This window comes from Delphinus delphis, chromosome 10, assembly GCF_949987515.2.
Source record: "Delphinus delphis chromosome 10, mDelDel1.2, whole genome shotgun sequence".
In the NCBI taxonomy this organism is placed as follows: Eukaryota; Metazoa; Chordata; class Mammalia; order Artiodactyla; family Delphinidae; genus Delphinus; species Delphinus delphis.
The window spans coordinates 70,815,501-70,833,321 of NC_082692.2; the positions used below are offsets into that span (position 1 = coordinate 70,815,501).

General features: G+C 42.3%; 1 protein-coding gene across 1 annotated transcript in view; it reads right to left on the bottom strand.

Annotated features, from left to right (window-relative positions):
* Positions 1-1,171: 1,171 nt before the first annotated feature.
* ERC2 (ELKS/RAB6-interacting/CAST family member 2) overlaps positions 1,172-17,821 on the bottom strand; it is a 750,321-nt gene continuing 733,671 nt past the window's right edge. Inside the window, exons 15-16 of the mRNA XM_060021473.1 lie at positions 16,495-16,629; positions 1,172-1,427 (exon numbers count right to left, since the gene is read on the bottom strand). Coding sequence (XP_059877456.1) covers positions 1,401-1,427; positions 16,495-16,629 — 162 coding nt within the window. The 3' untranslated portion in view covers positions 1,172-1,400. The remainder of the gene's footprint in view (positions 1,428-16,494; positions 16,630-17,821) is intronic.

Consider the following 17,821-nt stretch of genomic DNA (forward strand, 5'->3'; position numbering starts at 1 on the left):
AAGCAGGTTCTACTGGCGGCAAATGGGTCCGGGAAGTGTTACTTTTTTACTATGTGGGAAGATGTTGTAAAGGAAAATCAAACTCCTGTGTGTTCCCTGAAGGACCAGAGAAAGCAGTCTGACTCACTGGTGGGACCTACAACAGGTTCAACTGAGCAGTGAAACACATCAATGAAACTGTCACCCACAGGCAGAACACACCAGTTACTGTTTTAAAATTCGTGTGAAGCACCACTGTTAAGGAATATGAAGGCAAGACTTGGAGAAGGGCACACCTGTTGAGTTATCCCAAAGAACTGCCTCTCTAATCACAGACCTGGGACATTTCACGTTTGTCCCAGAAAAAGAACGGCACGTTGAGTACTTTTTGACTGTGGCACACAATCTACCACATTTCTTGTTCTGAACACAATGGCATAGACAATGTCACCAACTTCAACAGCATATTCTACATTGCCGTACGTACATTCAACTCCATAGTGTTGCGACTTGGTGTTATACAGCCTGCAGTATGCTGAAGAGATGTGATTCCCAGCAGCAAAAGTCCCTAGAGTTCAGAGTTCCATTTTATAACACACAGCAATTACACACACCACTATTCAATTATAATGCAGATAGCCCAGACATAAAGAATGGGTTCTTAATAGCTAAAAATCAGCCTTTAAAAGAGCAAAACTCTCTGAAAAGTTCAATGCATGAAACGTAATGCAAAACTCCACAGAAGCTCAATTGTCAAAAAACAACAGATATAATACCACTCATGAGACCTGCCAATATTAATATTTCTATTCTAATTCGCTTAAAGAGCTACAGTTACCCATTCACCATTACTATGCCTTGATCCTTGTGTTTTCTTCAGAACTGCCATAGAAGAGAGTACAATCCATTAAATGGGCTTCTTAGAGATGACAGTTTCAGCTCCATGAAGATAAACAGTTTTATTTCCCTTATTCCTTGAGAAACATGTGATACAACCAGAAGGACGTGAGAGTCACACCACACTGGCATATCTGGTAAAAGCAAGCAGTTGGCTGAAAACCACAACTGCAGAATCGTGACAATTTCTGAGTCCACAATCATGCCTTAAAAAGTGTGGATAAATCCAAACGAGGGCATAGTTTACATTTTACATAACATAGAAACATTCGACTCGTGCTCAACCCAGCCCCAACAAGGCAGCACAATAATGTGGTTGCAGGGAGGGGGCGCAGGAAGGAGGGAGCTCTTGGGGGTGGTCACAAAACACAGAAGCAAACATAGGGCACACTCACGAACATCAGCAAACACAATTGAGCACACATACCATACCACACTAGAATGCAATTTTTAAAAGAAAAATGATATAAAAGATGGTTTCTCACCCCTCAAAACAAAACTGGAACTTTGGTTTACAGGCCCGGCTATGCCCATATGCCCTCCTCGTCATCCTGCGGCCGGCCCAGGGTAAGGAGGTGCACGGAGAGGAGGGGAACACCGGAATGAAAGAAGAGAAGGTTAGTTACACTGTGATGCACTACAAAGGCACACTGATCTTCACTTTGTTTTTTAATCTTAAAGAGCAAGGGAAAAAAAATCCACAGTAACTTAAGTGCCACATCACTGACTTGTCAAATACATAACTGAGTTTTGTATCTATGGCAACCCCTACACAAAAACATTCCACCCACCTAGCTCTGAGTCTGTGTCAAGATTGGATTAGAAGATTAAAATTAGTCTACATTAGCAGATGATTATTTTTTTGCAAAGCATGCAATCTGAATTGCATATGCCTAAGGAGTAGATTAAACCTTTTAAGTAAGCAGAGAAGTAATTATAGTAACCAAATACCCTTAATTTCTCTTAAGCTTCAAGTATCAATAAAGGCTGAAGAAGAATTAAAAAAAAAAAAAAAAAACCTCCATCGACTTGGGTGGAACAAACTCCTGTAGCATGCGATAATTCACATTGGTTATTTCACAAAGGCTCAAACATGCTGTGATCTTCTTGATTTGTCAGGTTCTATTTTGCTCTCAGCATAAAAGAGGATGTGCCCACCATGGAATGATTATACATTTGCATGGAATGATTATACAATTGCAATCAAATAAGTTTCAAAGCAAAGAGAGTAAACTTTCAATTCAGTAAAATGCTTGTAGAAAGGAAGTTTTGTTTAACTTAAAATTGTGTCCAACTGTGGATAAATGGAAACTTATTTGGTCTGAATTCTTGTTGAAAACGTTTCCAGAATGGTTCAGGCCATTTTCCTCGCTTAGTGAAGAAGCCGATAGGTAGGGAAATTGAATCTTTGAAGACAGAAGTATATCGACCAACACAAGGTCCTGTTTTGAACAAGAATTCTCATCGTTTACTGCAAGGATAGAAACAAAGTGTAGAAAACTGAGTGGTTCATATCCTGGTCTCACACATAATTTGGGAGCTGTGTCTTTTAACAAGTCCCTGATGAAACCAGGTTTTCCCATGATTTGCTTTTTGTTTTGAAAACCTGGAACAGGAAAAACAATAACTCGGAACATTTTCACGTCATACGTATCCTTATTGCTTAAGTTGTTGTAATATTAGGTTGAATAGTATGAAAATGTCTATATTTGACCATTTTTGATCTAGAAAACAGCAATTTCATACAGTTCAACCTAATATTGCCGACAGGTCAAGGTAATTTTCATCTACTCAAGAATTTAAATCTGTGGTCTTTGAAATGAGTTTTCAGATAATGTCTTCCCTTTATATTTCTGTAAATTTTATTTTGTGCATTTAAAAATATTATTCTGATAAAAAGAGTTCACCAGACTGCCAAAAGGGTCTGTGGCCCACAAGGAATTAACAATGCCCCACTGATTTGAGTCAATCAAGTGATTTGCACAGAGTCTGAATTGAACAACTCAGTATGAATTTGTACTGACAGTTTGGATAGTAATATTCTGGCAAAAAATAAGGTACAATTGATCATCTTAGCTGGGTCTTCTCATGTGAAATTTACCTGTGTTTATTTATCACGACACAGTCTAGTAATTGCTCCCGGCAATAAACTTCCCTTTTCCCTACATAACTTGAGAAATATGGATTTTTACATTCATTAAACTTCCTCTCAGTTCCTGGAGAAAAGCAAAGTTGATGTCCTTTTTTATGCTAATTAAGAAGGAAAGTCTACAGCATGGGACCCTCAGGCATCCACAAATGGATTTCAAAGGGTCTAGCAACCCCTTGTAACTCAATGCAGAATGTTGTAGGTATGTGTGTAAGTATATTTCTCTGGATGGAGGTCCTAGCCTTCATTATAAGGTTCCTGACCCCCAAAGTCACGGCTACAGGAAAACTCCAGGCTCAGAGTCACGGAACAAAATAGAAGGTCTTCCCTAAAATGCAGCCCACAGCCCCTGCTGACTGCTTCTAAATGGCTGTAAAATCACTCTCCTTGCAGAGCAGTTTTGTATTTAAAACCCAACAGCATTTATAGATTCAGTTTGTTTCAAATCCATTCATAGATGTTTTAAATTTTAAAAAAGAAGAAAGAACCAGGAAAGAAAGCCATTGCCACCAAAATCTACCACTATTTTCTTAACAGTGAAATGTGGTCTAATGCAAATCACTTTTAGCAAATTAAATATATTAAAAAGTAGTAATTAATTATGATTGAAGCAGACAGGAGTTGTAGCTCGAAAATATACACTGCCAATATCACTACTGTGCCTCGTCCACCATAGGAATAAAAAGGAGCTCCCAGATGTCGAGGGTTATTAAAAGCCAGATGTTGAGATCGACATCTTATATGCTGGTGAATAAAATAAAGAAATATGACAGTCCAATATAAACTTTGCTAACATTTAACATGGCAGAAATGTGGATAAATTCCTTCAGTGAACTCAGAATATTATGCATTTCTTTCAAGGTTTTAGTTTCTAAAGTTTAAAGTTTTTAAAAGAAAATAGAAAGGGAAGTGGTGGCCATTTCTGGTCTCTCTAATCTTCAAAGCTTAAACATGAATTGACCCTAATCACCAAGTGATCTGGGTCAGAGTGAGTGTCCGCTTGGGGAATAAAAACAAAAATGCAGGAGCTAATCAGAGACGGAGCTCCAAGCATTTCCAAACGTTCGCAGCTGTTTGACTCCTGCACTGCCTGCATCTTTGTATGCAAATGTTAATTTGCTCGGGAACCTTACTGCACAGAAATGTAAATCTGGGGACCAAAAAATAAGAAACAGATAAATGTCACTTGATCCCTAAGTTCATGCCAAGTTATTTAGAAATTCTTGGAGTTTTAAAATGTATCTATCAGGGCTGGGAGAGTCTGTTTCCTTCCCTTGTTTTTCTGTTTTCAAATCGACTTTGCAGTCGAGTTTCTGGATGTTGCCTGGTGTTTGCTCCCTTGTGTGTTCTCTGGGAGTGATTGCTATGCCAGGAGTTGCCAAAATATCTGGCTGGGAAGAAAGCCTCTCTAGTCCATCCGTCATCCGCCTGCTTTTGTCCACAGCATCTGGGGATACAACATCCAAGGTGGGCTGAAGCCCAGAGCATAGTGACCACAAAACACAGCAGGTATTGATGAGGGGAGAGGCTTAACTATCAAACAAACTCAGGATGTATCTATGGCTCCAGAGATGATATGAAGCCATGGTGGAAATCCTGCAGTCCCAGATGCTGTGCTCTAATAGGGTTCTCTAAATACTGAGATAAAACAAAATCCCTCACCGGATGGGCTGCTCACGGGGCTATGCTGATGACAAGATCTAAGGGCAAAGTGACTGAGTCATCACTGACAAGACAGGAGACCTGCCATCGTGGGGGACATTTATTAGCCCCAGCAAAGAAGGTCTGGGAAGGAACTCCATAATATGACATGATAAACGGCCCAGTGTAAACCTTTAATTGGTCTTTATTTTGAAGTATTAGGTATAGCCAGCAGGCAAGCCCTGGCCCATCACAGGATTTTTTTTGTTTTTAAACATCTGCAATTTTCTTCGAGTTGACAGCTGGCTTTTCTCCTGAAATTGAAGGACTAGGCTCCTAATGGGGACCTTACTGTCACACTTGTCCTAGATGGAAATGAGAATGAAATTATGGGAGCATCACTTTCAAATCCGCCTACTGCCTCTGTAAAGAATTCAGCCAGCTGTCTCTGCAGGAAGTGCAACCTGGCCTCCTTGTGGGAAACGCAGGGAGACTGTCCTGGTTACTTACAGGGTGTGGCGTGGACAGTCACCAGACCCACCCCTACTCCTACTACAGTTCATGGCTTCTCTGACGCTTTCTGCAAACTTCAAGCCCCAGGACTCTGCAAACTTCGGCCACGCGAGCCACAAAGGCAGGACCATAGAGCAGGATTTATGATGTGCTCTGTGCCCGGGTTCGAGCAAAGCAGCTCCTCTTGGCATTTCCAAACTGCAGGCTTGGCCAGAATTGGCAAAAGAAAGCATGTGTAGAGGAAAGCAGTGGGCGTGAACCTGGCAACAAGGGTATTGAGCCTCAAGCCTCGAGCCTTGTCAGGGCACTAATGTGTTTTCTCCCAGGGTCAAGTCCAAAGCTTCCCTCTGGAAACCTCCCATTTGTGTCTTCCACCTCTCCTGCCTCCTAGAATGTTCAGCCCATAAATGGATGTCTCTGTTCAGGTGATAAGGTCAGGAATGGCTGGAAACTCTTACATGATTTGTATTTGTTACAGCCTGTGTGACCCATTTGCAGACAAGTTCTCCCAAAGGATAGAAAAGTCCTATCTAGATTCAGATAGCTGCTCTGTGCTCTGTATAAATATAAACGTTAATTTATTTCTGACCTGGGCTAGAAATCAGCCAGTGGGTATTAGCACCAGCTCCAGGTTAGAGAGAGTGTGATGGCTTTCCACGTTTCTTCACTAAGTCTCACCAAGACACAGTTATGGGGAGGCTCTTTGTGCAGACAAGGAAAGGCAGGCTCAGGAAGAAAGATGAGGTAGCTTGCTAAAGGACACCTGGCCAGGAGCTGTGGAGCCGGGATCAAATTTCAGCCTGTCTGACCACAAAGGTACACTGTCCTGACATGTGAACTTTGAAGCCACAGAAAGAAGCCTCATTTTGGCCCCAGAAAACATCTGATGGTTCTGCTTAGCTCAGCTCTGAAGTCCTTAGGACTCTGCACTGCCCTTTTGCAAGCTGTTGAAGGTCCTGGCTGGAGCTGGATGGTACAACTTAGGTGGGGTCTCTCTGGCTCTTGGAAGAAAGAGAACCTCACATGCACACAGCAGCTGTCCCTGATAGGGCATAGCAGCACCCCAGCAAATTTCAAGGTCCCTGAGGGAAAGGCAGCACCTCCACTCCCTTCACACTGCCTCACAGCATATGTGGGAATTTAACATGTCTTTTCAAATGAGTAAGTATGTAAGGATAGGTCCTTGCTTTTCTGAATGACTCCACTCCACCGAGAGAGGAGGCCGCCTGGATTGCAGAGTTCCTTAGGGCTGCCAAGGTCGCGTTTACTTGTTTCTCCCCAGAATGGTTCCGTCCCCTTCTCATTGTACTAGCGGTACTCTGATCTATTCTTCTAACCTGAGTTGGAGAGAGCTGAACGGCACTGGCTAAGGGGCAACGTGATGGGCGATATCCCATTTTAAAAGACATTTTAAAAATGATATCTTTGAAAAGATATCTTTTAAAAAGATATTTTAAAAGACACATGGGCTTGTTTCTCAAGGGAGAGGCAGAGGCTGCGAGCCGGTGCAGCCTGGTGGGTTTTCGGCAAGTCCACCTCACAGGGACCCCCTGAGGCAGGCAGCCACCTAAGCCTTCTTTGCCAAGCCGTGGAGAATATTAGAGAAGCTTGTGGGGCATTCTCCTTCACTTCTAATGTGGCATCTTTCTCAATTTTTTGGACTATCATTATAGGGTGACTTGAAGAAACTAGTTTTCTATTTCCTTCAAGCACAAGTAATTCTAACAAACCAATCTCTAGCGCGTGGTGCCCGCTCTCCCAGCTGAAGATGGAAATGCTGGAAGGCTGTACTTTGGCCAACAATAGTTTTTCGGAGCCCAAAGTCAACATCTGCTAAAAGCTGACCCACTGCCAGATAGCCGTAAAAAAGGGGTGGGGTGGAGACAGGCTTTATTTTCACTCCCTCATCCATCAGTCATTAACGCTTGGCTTTGTGAAACAGTGAAAAGTGTGTTTTTTAACAAGATTCTGGTTCTGCTGTTTCCTGGCTGGTGGGCAACCAACCCGCCTAGCCTCTTGACTTTTCACTTCCTCAGTTGCCTCAAAAAGAAGATGGGATCAGAAGACCCTGACACTTCATAGGGTTGCTGTGTGAATTAAACTGGAGAATGTAAATTAAACCACCTTGTAGACATTACAGACGTATACAAATATAACTGGGCACACCATCCCTGTTGGTAGCATTTGATAGTTTGTCACTATTATAACACATTATTTGATACTGCCCTAAGACCAAAGGCAAAAGGCTGTATGTAAAAAGGATGTGATAGTGTATTAAACTATCCGTAGTTATTTTAACATCTCTGGGCTGTTCAAAGCTAGGGTTTATTCAGTTCATTAATATATAGATGCTGCAACAATTTTTAAAATGCTACTGTTCCATAAATAAGGTAGTTTTCAGAATCTGTGTGTGTGCAGTACATGTTTAAAGAATGTTTCCAATTCTCTTTTCTGTGGTTCCTTATCTCCTGAGTGCTGCAAGTGCCTGGGGTATGGAAGACCAACACGATCCTTATTACATCAGTTCAAGAAAAAAGGAGAAGCATCGGTGTTTAGCAATAGAAAATGGAGTTCCCTGCTTCCAGACCTTTCAAGGTTGGCCACCCCCTTTCAAAGGGGGAGCTGAAGAGCTGCCTCTTAGACTAATGTGACTGGATTAAAGCAGCAAGTTGAAAAGGAATCAATGCTTCCATGTTGCCAAGATGAGTTACGTCTACAAGCTGGGGAGGGCAGACTGTGTCTGAAAACCCCTGCTGACTCCAAAGACGCTGCAACAAATCTCTTAATGAAACCCTAATACTGCAAACAAGGTTTAAAACTAAGAGGAATCAGGGAAAGGGGAGAAAAACAACTCTACCCGAAACAGAGTAAGACTGGAATCTTCAATAGGCTCAAATCGCCTTTGAGGAAAAATCCTTTTCTAAGAGGAGGATCCTGATGCATTAAGCAGCTCTGCCTTTTTCCCAGACACGAAGACCCTACCTGGCAGGGTTTATCAAATCGTGCCCTCATGTGCTTACATGTAAGGAATTAACATCACACCCAGATTAAAGAGCTTTGGCAATAACCTGCTCATCTGCAAAGCCAGCTGCCTGAGGGCTGCATCAGCCCCGCCCCGCTTCCTCTCCTGTGGCTGTAATGGTTGGGTGAGCACGTAACTGCTAGTAGAGGAAGGAGCAGTTAAATACCCCCCTCAACAGTTCGGACACTTGTCCTCATTTCCTTCTTTACCTGTGGCCTCACAGACAGCCATGACAGGGTCATTCCAGAGCTTCTGCTCTTAAAAACAAGCAAACAAATAAACTGCCACCTTTATTTCCCAATGGTGAGAAATCACATATTCCTCTGGTTCGTGTTTTAGTAGCTTTGGGGATTTTTGTTAGTCTTTGAGGGAGAAAGAAAAAAACGACATCTGAGCTATCTTTCTACTTCATGCACTTAAAGAAAAATCTGTTGAGTTTTAAATACAGCATCTTCCAATCTACTTGTGATAAAAGGAGCATCAGACAAGGGGCAAGTGAGCACAAGAAAAAAAAATTCGCAATTATGTGTGCTGAAGGATGTTAACTAAACTTATTCTGGTAATCATTTCATAATATAACCGAATATCGAATCATTATGTTGTATAACTAAAATGAATACAATGGTAAAGGTCAATTATATTTTGATTTTTGAAAATTAATTTATCGTTTACAAAAAGAAAAGAGGCAAGTGGCTCACAAGATTTAATTCAAACTGCATTCCAGGATATCTCTGACTCCAATTCTCAGAGGACTGGCCCAAGAGTGGGAACAGTTGAAATCTCTGAACCCTTATCCCATCCAATAAACATCAGCCCAACAAGAGGTTTCTTCATGGGTTTTTGAATTTGAAGGCTTCATCCCTACTTGAAGCCAAAACCCAAAGGCTTCTTCCAAGAGGTGGTCCATGAAATTAGATTTGCAATGCAAAAAACCTCTATCGTCTCTTGTTCAGTCAAGCTTCAGACGTACTAGCTTGGATGGGAAACTGATATTAAAACCCTAAGACATGTAACTTTTCTTATTAGGTTACTGTCATGGGGAACAAAAATTTTTTTGTTCGTTCTGAAACTATAGTAAGTTCTGATATGTGGCAGTTAATTTTTCTTCTATGTAGGAAACATGAAAATGTATTTACATACACATACATATATGTATATACAATGTATATTCAAACACGCACTCAGGGGAAGTTAGGGAGAGAAATTTCTAGTTAAACATGATCTTGAGAAATTCTTCCATATGTGGAAAAGTCCTCAGTTCGTCTGACATATAGCTATACATACATATATACACACAGGACACTATGTATACATTTATCCCACATTCATTTAACCTCAAAACATAAAATAAATTCTTTTTTTTTTTCCTTCCCTAAGCAAAAGCTAGGAATAACAACTCCATATACAGAATCCATCTTCTGGGGGGCAATGGAGCAAGTTAAACCCCTCGTCTGTTTGTTAGAATTCAAAGGGCTGCACTTGGGCTAATCTGTTGGTGAAAGTGCAAGGAAAGCGGGGCATCAATCACAGAATCCCAACCAGCATTTCACAAAGAGGGCAAGTGGGGAATCCCAGGGCCTTGAGTCGGCTTTCTGAGAAGTAACAGGGCCCAGGGAGGAAACGCTGGGACTATTCCTTCTCTGGGGGGACAGTGAGACTCCAGCAACTCCTGTTAACCAAACATAAAGTTCAAGGCCCTGAGAGGAAGACGAAGAGGAAGAAGAGAAAAGCAGGGGGGTGGGTGCGGTGACAAGACAGATCTGGGGCCAAGAAACACGAGGCTTGGAAATGTCACCTGCCTCCAGCCACACCTCCATGAGGACCCGACGGCTGGCAGTTCCCCTCCTATGCGAATGCTCTGCAGGACACTGGCTAATTCAATCTGGGAGCTCGGGAGTATGCAGCATGGACAGGGGTGGGAAGGACAGAGAGCAGGAACCTTGGCTTTATTTTCAGAACTAACTCTACCTTATGGCTTTTTTGCCTGAAAGAAGAGGGTAGAGGGGACGTGTTCTGAGACCAGAAATCTCAAAACCAACGTAGCGAGCGTTGCAGCCTCTTTGAAGAGAGCATAGGTGCAGTCAGCATGGCAAGAATCACTGGGATCATTTCATTATATCTTAAAATACGACCTGTATATCTCTCTCATGACCACTAGTTTGAAAAGAAAGCCAAATCTAGGTCTGGGTTCTCTGGTGAACAAGTTATTTGATGGCTTATGGGAAAATAACATGTGTCTCAAGCAGAATTCTACAGGAATTTTCAGCAGAAAATGAAAGTGGACATTCAGTGCTCTGACATGTGTCCAGTGGTACAAACTCATGTTTCAGCTGAGAGCGAACACATGCTGGGACCACACAGTAAACAGGAGCAACAGAGAATGGACCAAAGATCACCATTTACATGTGCAGGCAGATTCCGGAAATTGCCGAGTGGAGTGGGTAATATTTAGGATTAGGGCAATCCAATTTCTAGGAATAGATTAGCACAGGAGACACCCTAAAGCTGAGGATGCAAAGTAGAGAACCCAGCTTCTGCCACAAAAGGTCACTATCTGAAAGTTCTCCAATAGCCCTGGCTGATGTGATGGCAGCCCTGGGCCAAGGGAAGCATCCTCTGCTCTGCTCTGGGGGCCTGACTTGTCCCAGGCCTTGTGTGTACAGAGGCTCATGAATGAGTAAGCAACAGAATGTGGGGCCTGGTAACACTGCCAAGGGCCCGCTGTAACCTAGAGCAATTCCCCTCCTTCTCTGTGCCAGGCTCTCTACTCCTTGAGGATCTCACTCTTGTGACTCTAGGGACGTGGGAGAGTTGTAAGAGGCCACATTTTCACTGGCACAGTGACAGCAGGAAGAGAGAAGAGTAAAAGGGCAAGGGGAAATGGGGGAGAAAGAAATGAATGGTCACACACAGAAGAATGGAAATAATGTCGATGAAGGCTGGGGCAAATGGGAGGAGAACTGATGGGATGACATTTTAATTCAAATTTGGAAAATAAAGCAAAATAAGAGAAAATCTGCTACAGTTGGACAGGAAAGGGAAAACACACATTTGCATTCTAGAGGAAATCAACATTGTAGCCATGCAACCATATTTAATACATGTGGTTGCATAAATATATCCAGGCTGACATCCAAGGAGGTTTGCCCCCAGGGTACAGCACTCAGAGACTCAGGCCCTTCTCTTGGGCCTGTTGATTTTCAGGTGTGTGACTCTGAAAAATTAACAGCCTCTCCAAGCTCCAGCGTCTTTATCTGTACAATGGGGATACTCCCATCTGCCCTATTTCCCGAAGGTACTACAAGAACAAGTCATTCAACAGACATTTATCAAGTGCCTACTGTGGGCCAGACAAGTGTGCCTGTGCTTTGCAATACGTAACCAAGAGTATGAATATGACATAAGATACGGCCCCAAATTTCCTTAATCAATTTAATAAGTCTTATGCCTCCATGCTCCTGGACTCCGCAGCCCTCCTTTAGAAGTAAGATTTCTATAAGTAAAATGTGAAATTTAAATTTCAATTGGGATCTGAAAGTCTTCAAGGTGGTCAAAATGCCTTGATCTTTCCAACCCCTGTGAGTGAGAATTTCCATTCAAAGAAGGAGGGAGAGAGAGGAGAGGCAAGTTCTAGGCTTGGAAAGTGGCCATATATTCTGGGGTTTCCAGTCCAAAAAGAACGTTTACGTTTTTGCCAGTTAGGCCCCCACAAATTAGAATCAGAATGGCAGATGCTTTACCAAACGGAGGTGCATTCTGCACACAAAAAAGCAGTAAGATCCAGGTCCTTAAAGACCCAACATCCAACTCAAGACCGAAGGACAGAAGTGTGAGTCCTGGAAGCCAAAGGGCAGTCTGAACAAGCCTGGCATTTTGAGTTGGCTGAAGTGTGGTGTTCACCCTGACGCCACACTTTTCTTATCCATGGGGTTATTAGTCCATACCTGGGAGCCCCTGGAAGGAGATTAATGAAATATGACTATGAAAAGCATACGATGCCTAGAAAAATAAGTAAAAAATCTTGGCATCATGGTAAGACAAAGAAAGACGCTACTTAAAGAAAATGACAGAAAGTGACAATGACAGGTACAGAGGGCATTTAGGAGAAGTTGCGTTTCCACTGAGCTTTTCTAAATCAGTCAGACTCGGTAACTTCAATAAAATAAAATCACGAATGAGTCTCCAGCATGTACTATTTATTCTTCGGTCTTAATTATTTCTCAAAGCTCACCAGTAGCTCGTGTCATGGGAAATATTTGTTGTCTGCCTCTGTGCCCGCTTCTTGGTTTGAAGGATTTCCTAAGGCATTACTGGTGTTTCTCTGAATGTTCGGCTTGAACATATTCAACGACTATGGCTGTCCTGGGGGTCACAGGCCACCAAATATTAACTGTTCCTTTCTTGGGTAGGGGGTCTAGGCTGTTGGACTGCCACACCCCACTGACTTCTCTTACATGTTCTCCATATTCTCTTCCCCTTATGACACTCACTTTCAATCTCTGAAGAGCCATGTATTTATGATTATCCTTATTTTCCTGGGTCCTCATTCTTGTAATGGTTCCCTTAATTCCAATCTATTGATTTTTTTGGTGGGATAACTCATTCTCAGATGTTAGAGTCTGAAGAAAAGTTATCCTAAGAAACGAACACTCTCATTTTCTGCTATGCAAAGCATAAGGAAAATTTGCCTTGAAACTTCACCTTCTGGTGAAAAACACTGATGGAAACTGGATCAGCCCTGTTTTAAACTGGGTAGTCTCTTTCTTCACCTGATACTCTGAGAACAGTATTTCTCAGAGCACAGATGTTACTAGAAAAGAAGAAGAAGAAAAAAGATTCCATGATCAAATAAATCTGGGAAATGCTGGGTTACATAAAATTGGAGAGCTTTCTTTCTTATATGGCTTTATAGATCCTTTGATCTGCTAATTGTACCAAGACTCTCCAAGATCGTGTTATAATACACAGCACTTTCCCAAAATTCTTTGCCCACCAAATCCTTATTTCAAGACTTTCCTCATGGGACTAATGTTCCAAACGTTACTTTGGGAAATCCCAGTCTAGACTTATAACCCTTGGATTCAGTTTCTCCCGAGAAAGCAAAATCATAGTAAAGGAGAGAGGGATAGGGAAGAAATGGAAAAAGAATCTAACTCTGCAAGTACCTGGCAATACTTAAGTTGAATTTCCTAAGGAAAAATTAGTTTCTCTGGAAAAGTAGAAAAGTGGCTGATTTTTTATATTTCTTCATTTTCACATGTATCTGACCTTTTAATAAAGCTCAAAAGGCAATGTCAACATTTTGTAGCCCCTCTTCTAGAAGATACAGATGGTCAGCCTCATGGCCACAGGAAGGTCAGGGCTGGAAGATTCATGGGAAGGGAATCAGGAATCCCTGGAAGAGACCTTTCCCCTTTAAGTCAGTTCAATTAACATCAAGAGTGTTTAATTTAAATCTCATCCAAATCAATCCATTATTCAGACTCTAATGTTGTCACATACTGATATGAAGCTGTCACTTTCTCCAAAGAAGTAGTTCCACTCCATACATACTAATATATATACTTACACAATTACGTGTAGCTTTTACAATCAACGGGGAAAGACTTCCCAGCCATTCAATAACTGTTACAGTCTGGGACTTACTTAGATTTATAACAATGCACATATTGATAGATGAGTTGGTGAATATGAATCTCAAAATCCCATACAGGGGAAGGCATCACTGTCCAAGACCTGGAATACCTAGTCAGAAAGGGCAACCAGCCCAGGGGATCTTGCCATCTCCATCACTGGAGTCAACCTATTCCTACCAGGGCTCCTAACTTAAGCCTCCTTCTCTGATTGAAAAAGTGCACCAAGGGAACTTTACAGCCTAGCTGACTCCAGTTTAAAACCACAAAGCTATCCTTCTGATTAAGGGTATTTCACTTTCACAGTGAACCCCACTGCAGTTCCTAAGTCATGGGCCCCCTAATTAAGTTAAAACTACCTGTTATCTGTCTGGTTCTGATTGACAAGATCCTGAACAGAACTGAATGAGACATCAGACTTTTGCTCTAAACCAGACAGCAAACCCCTCGAATACAGGGGTATTATCCATCATCCTCTTCCCCAAGCCCAGCAAAGTGGCCGGCGTGGAACATGTGCTCCAAGTATCGGCTGAATAAGCAAAGACCCAGCAGCAGGACTCTAGTCGGTTGAGGACCCCCTCCTCTCAGGGCCTGGATTTTTCATCTGTAGAAGAGGATGAGGCTCTCTGCCTCTATGTTCATGGTTTGCTTAGAGTAGTTACTGACATGGAGAATGTGAAAGTGGAGCGTCATCACCACCTTCCTAACAGTGCCAACGAGAAATGTGTACCAGAGGTCCTGACCACGTATGTTAGTCAGACATTCCTCAAGGAATGCTAATTCTTCTGTGGAGGGCACCACCCCTGAGCAATTACTTCTGCCCCATGACAACCTCTAGTGTCTGTAGACAAACTTAAGAGGGTCAACCAAACAGGCAAGTACTCTAGTCTAATAACTAAAGATCTCTGGAAAGGTATCCGGAGACTAACTTTTGTAAAAAATATCACTCACAAGGAAGGTAAATTTGAACTGGTGCCGTGTTTCTAGCAAGACACATTAGTGTATGTGTCTCCGTGATGAAACAAGACGGTTATCTCAGCAGGTTCTTGTGCAAACCACTTCCCCAATTTGCCTCCAAACCTTCTTTCCGTCCCTATAGTGCTCTGTGTTCCTGTTTCTCTGGGGGAAATTCCAGGATGGCCTTCTAGCACCAATAAAGCCTTACACTTACACCTCATGGCAGAAGGTCAAGGAGCAAAGGGCAGGGATCAAGAGTGAGAATGAATTAGTTAGCAGGATGCCAGGTATACTGGGGCAGGTGAGTGTGGGGAGGTGGTGGTGGTTGTGAGGGATGAGAACTGAATAAATAAAACCAAATCAGACCCAAACCACAGACACATGAGATAATGACATAAAATTAATCTCTCTCTCCATTTTGCTGATCTCCAAACTGAGAACCATTTTTGAGAGCTAATGACACAAACCAGTGCCTTTCTGCACTTGGCTTCAGAAACTAAGATGTCCTATGTGGACATCTTCTCCAGGGTTGAGGTCTCTGAGGGCAAATGTTTCCCAGTACAAGGATAGGGCCAAGCTGGGGGCGGGGAGCCCTCCGATTGGAGCTACCTCACTGCACAGCTCCAGGGGGTATATTTTATGTTGTGTACTATATAAATGATGCCCCCTGGAGTTGTACTACTGGGAAAACACCTTGGAGACTTGGAATCTTAACTTCTCCTATGGGATGGAGTGACATGAGGTAAAAAGGAAACAGAGCCACCTGAAAAAAAATTTTAGGAGTACAATAAGCACCCCTTCCTCCAACAAACAGGTAAACCCCTCCTCACACAGGTAATTCAAATAAACCCTTCCCTCACATATTTAGAAATATAGAACAAAGGCATTCACATTTACCCAGATGATTCCATTCCATTACCTATGACCCCATCCCTCTTAAAATTTATTGTATACGTTAAACTACTTTAAAAAAAGGTCATAGCACAATAAAGGAGGAATTACTGTCAATATTGATTATATTATCCTGCTAGTTTGCATTTAATTTCATAATTTCCACAAAATTTACCTTCAAGAGTGTTAATGCTAAACATAAATAGTTTTTGCATGTGGTGGGTGAATGTGCATAGCGTTGAAAACCACAGAAGGGCTGTGTTTTTGTCAATCCATCTCTTCACTTCTTTACTTAGTTAAGGGAGAAGATAGGGTCCAAATCAAATAAACGGGACCCCTTGACTTCACTGGCTAAAATGAAGCAAAACTGATTTCTTTTCATGTTATTTTACCCCACTTTTAATTTGCATCACTAAGGAATTTTCTAGGACTGTTCTCACCAAACTCAAGGCTTCTCTAATTGCCAAGCTCATGGAAACAAAGTGCTTTCTCTTAAAACTCTGAAAGAGACATTCCAAAGTAAGCCACCATTAGATACTGAGCCAGCAACAGACTACATATCTATGAAAGAAGAAAGGAGAGGAGGAAAGAAAATGCATAACATAAACAAGAACAGACAAAACCTTAAAGAGGAAGGAGAAAGGAAAACATTTAGATTCCTTGAGTGATGGAAATAAATACCAAAGCTATTAGTTTCAGTTCAAAGAACGTATCACTTTATGCTGTTTATTATTTCTTGAGGATTATTTATTTTATCTTAGAATATCCAAAGGGTAAAAGGGGCCTTGGAGGTAAGCGGCAATGAAACTGACCTGGTCAGGAGAGGGCCTGTGATTGGAATGTTGCGACCTCCCAGGAGATCGGTGGTGGTGGTGATGGTGGTGGTGGTGGTAGTGGTGGTGGTCCTCATCATAGTTGTCCGCCATCAGCTTCATTCTGTTCTGGGTCTGCACAGAACAAAAACCAGGGAAGATTCCGTCAGGAGCTAGAAGACCAGCCGAAGAGACTCAGGGCATAACTACAGCACCTATAGGGCTCCCTTTGTTCCTTTTTTAGGAACAGTTCTCATTTTTAGTTACACTGAAACTTAACAAAGAATGCACCATGCCATGAGCTTTGGCGAAAGAGGTTTTGTCACATCCTTGAAGCCACTATGTTGCTGGATCTCCATTCAGAGCCATAAGTGTACTTCCCCCACGAGATTTAAAAGGCAATAAATGGACACATACTAAAGTGCCTTGTTTTATGTTATCAAGCGATCACAGAGGTCCGGAGTAAGCCTGCAATCCCATATCGTCAATGGTCACATCCTACACTCTAGAGCAAGCAAGAGAGGGAAGCCCTGGATGAAAAGATGGAAAAGGCCTGGATGGAGACACAGAACTACAGACAAACAGTGGCCTTGCAAGACAAGGCCGAGAAATCCACTTAAAAGCTGCCGAATGCAAAAATACTGGTGGGGATGGTTTGTTACCATGATGACTTCCAGGGAAAGGGCACTCGATGGACATTTTAACTGATATTGTGCTTTGAAGAAATTAAGCAAAAGAAAAGCGAAGTTGATGGAGAAGAGCTTTACTCCCTGTTATGTTTGTCACATGAGACAACTAGGTGTCAGAGTTAAACCCCAAGGGCCATAGAATTGTATTGTTTTATTATGTAGGGCAAGAAAGAGACCCACGGATCAATCGACCTAACAGGGTCACAGAATCTAGAAAACTGCCTAAAGACCATGGAAAAAGGCAGATAAAAATATCCAGCTCGGAAAGCCAGGAAATGTAGGACTACAAGTGTGGGTTTGGAGATAAGGCCGTCTGGGCTCAAGTGTCGCTCCACCGCTTTGCCGGTTCTGTGGTCTCCTGAGAGTTAACTATTTCTGTGCCCCAATTTCCTCAACTTCAAAATGGGAGTAATAGTACCCCCTTCCCTGCGGTTGCTCTAAGGAGAAAATGATGCGATGGACTTCAAGTCAGTCCAGGCTCTGGCACGTAATGGGCTTGAAATAAAAGTCATGCTGTTATTACTATTACTGTTGCTGTTGTTTACTGGAAGACACTTCTCCTTCTTAATACATGTGGTTTCCTTTGCCTGTGACACCTCCCCCAGCCACCTTCCCTTGCTTCTAACTTCTGTCTCTGG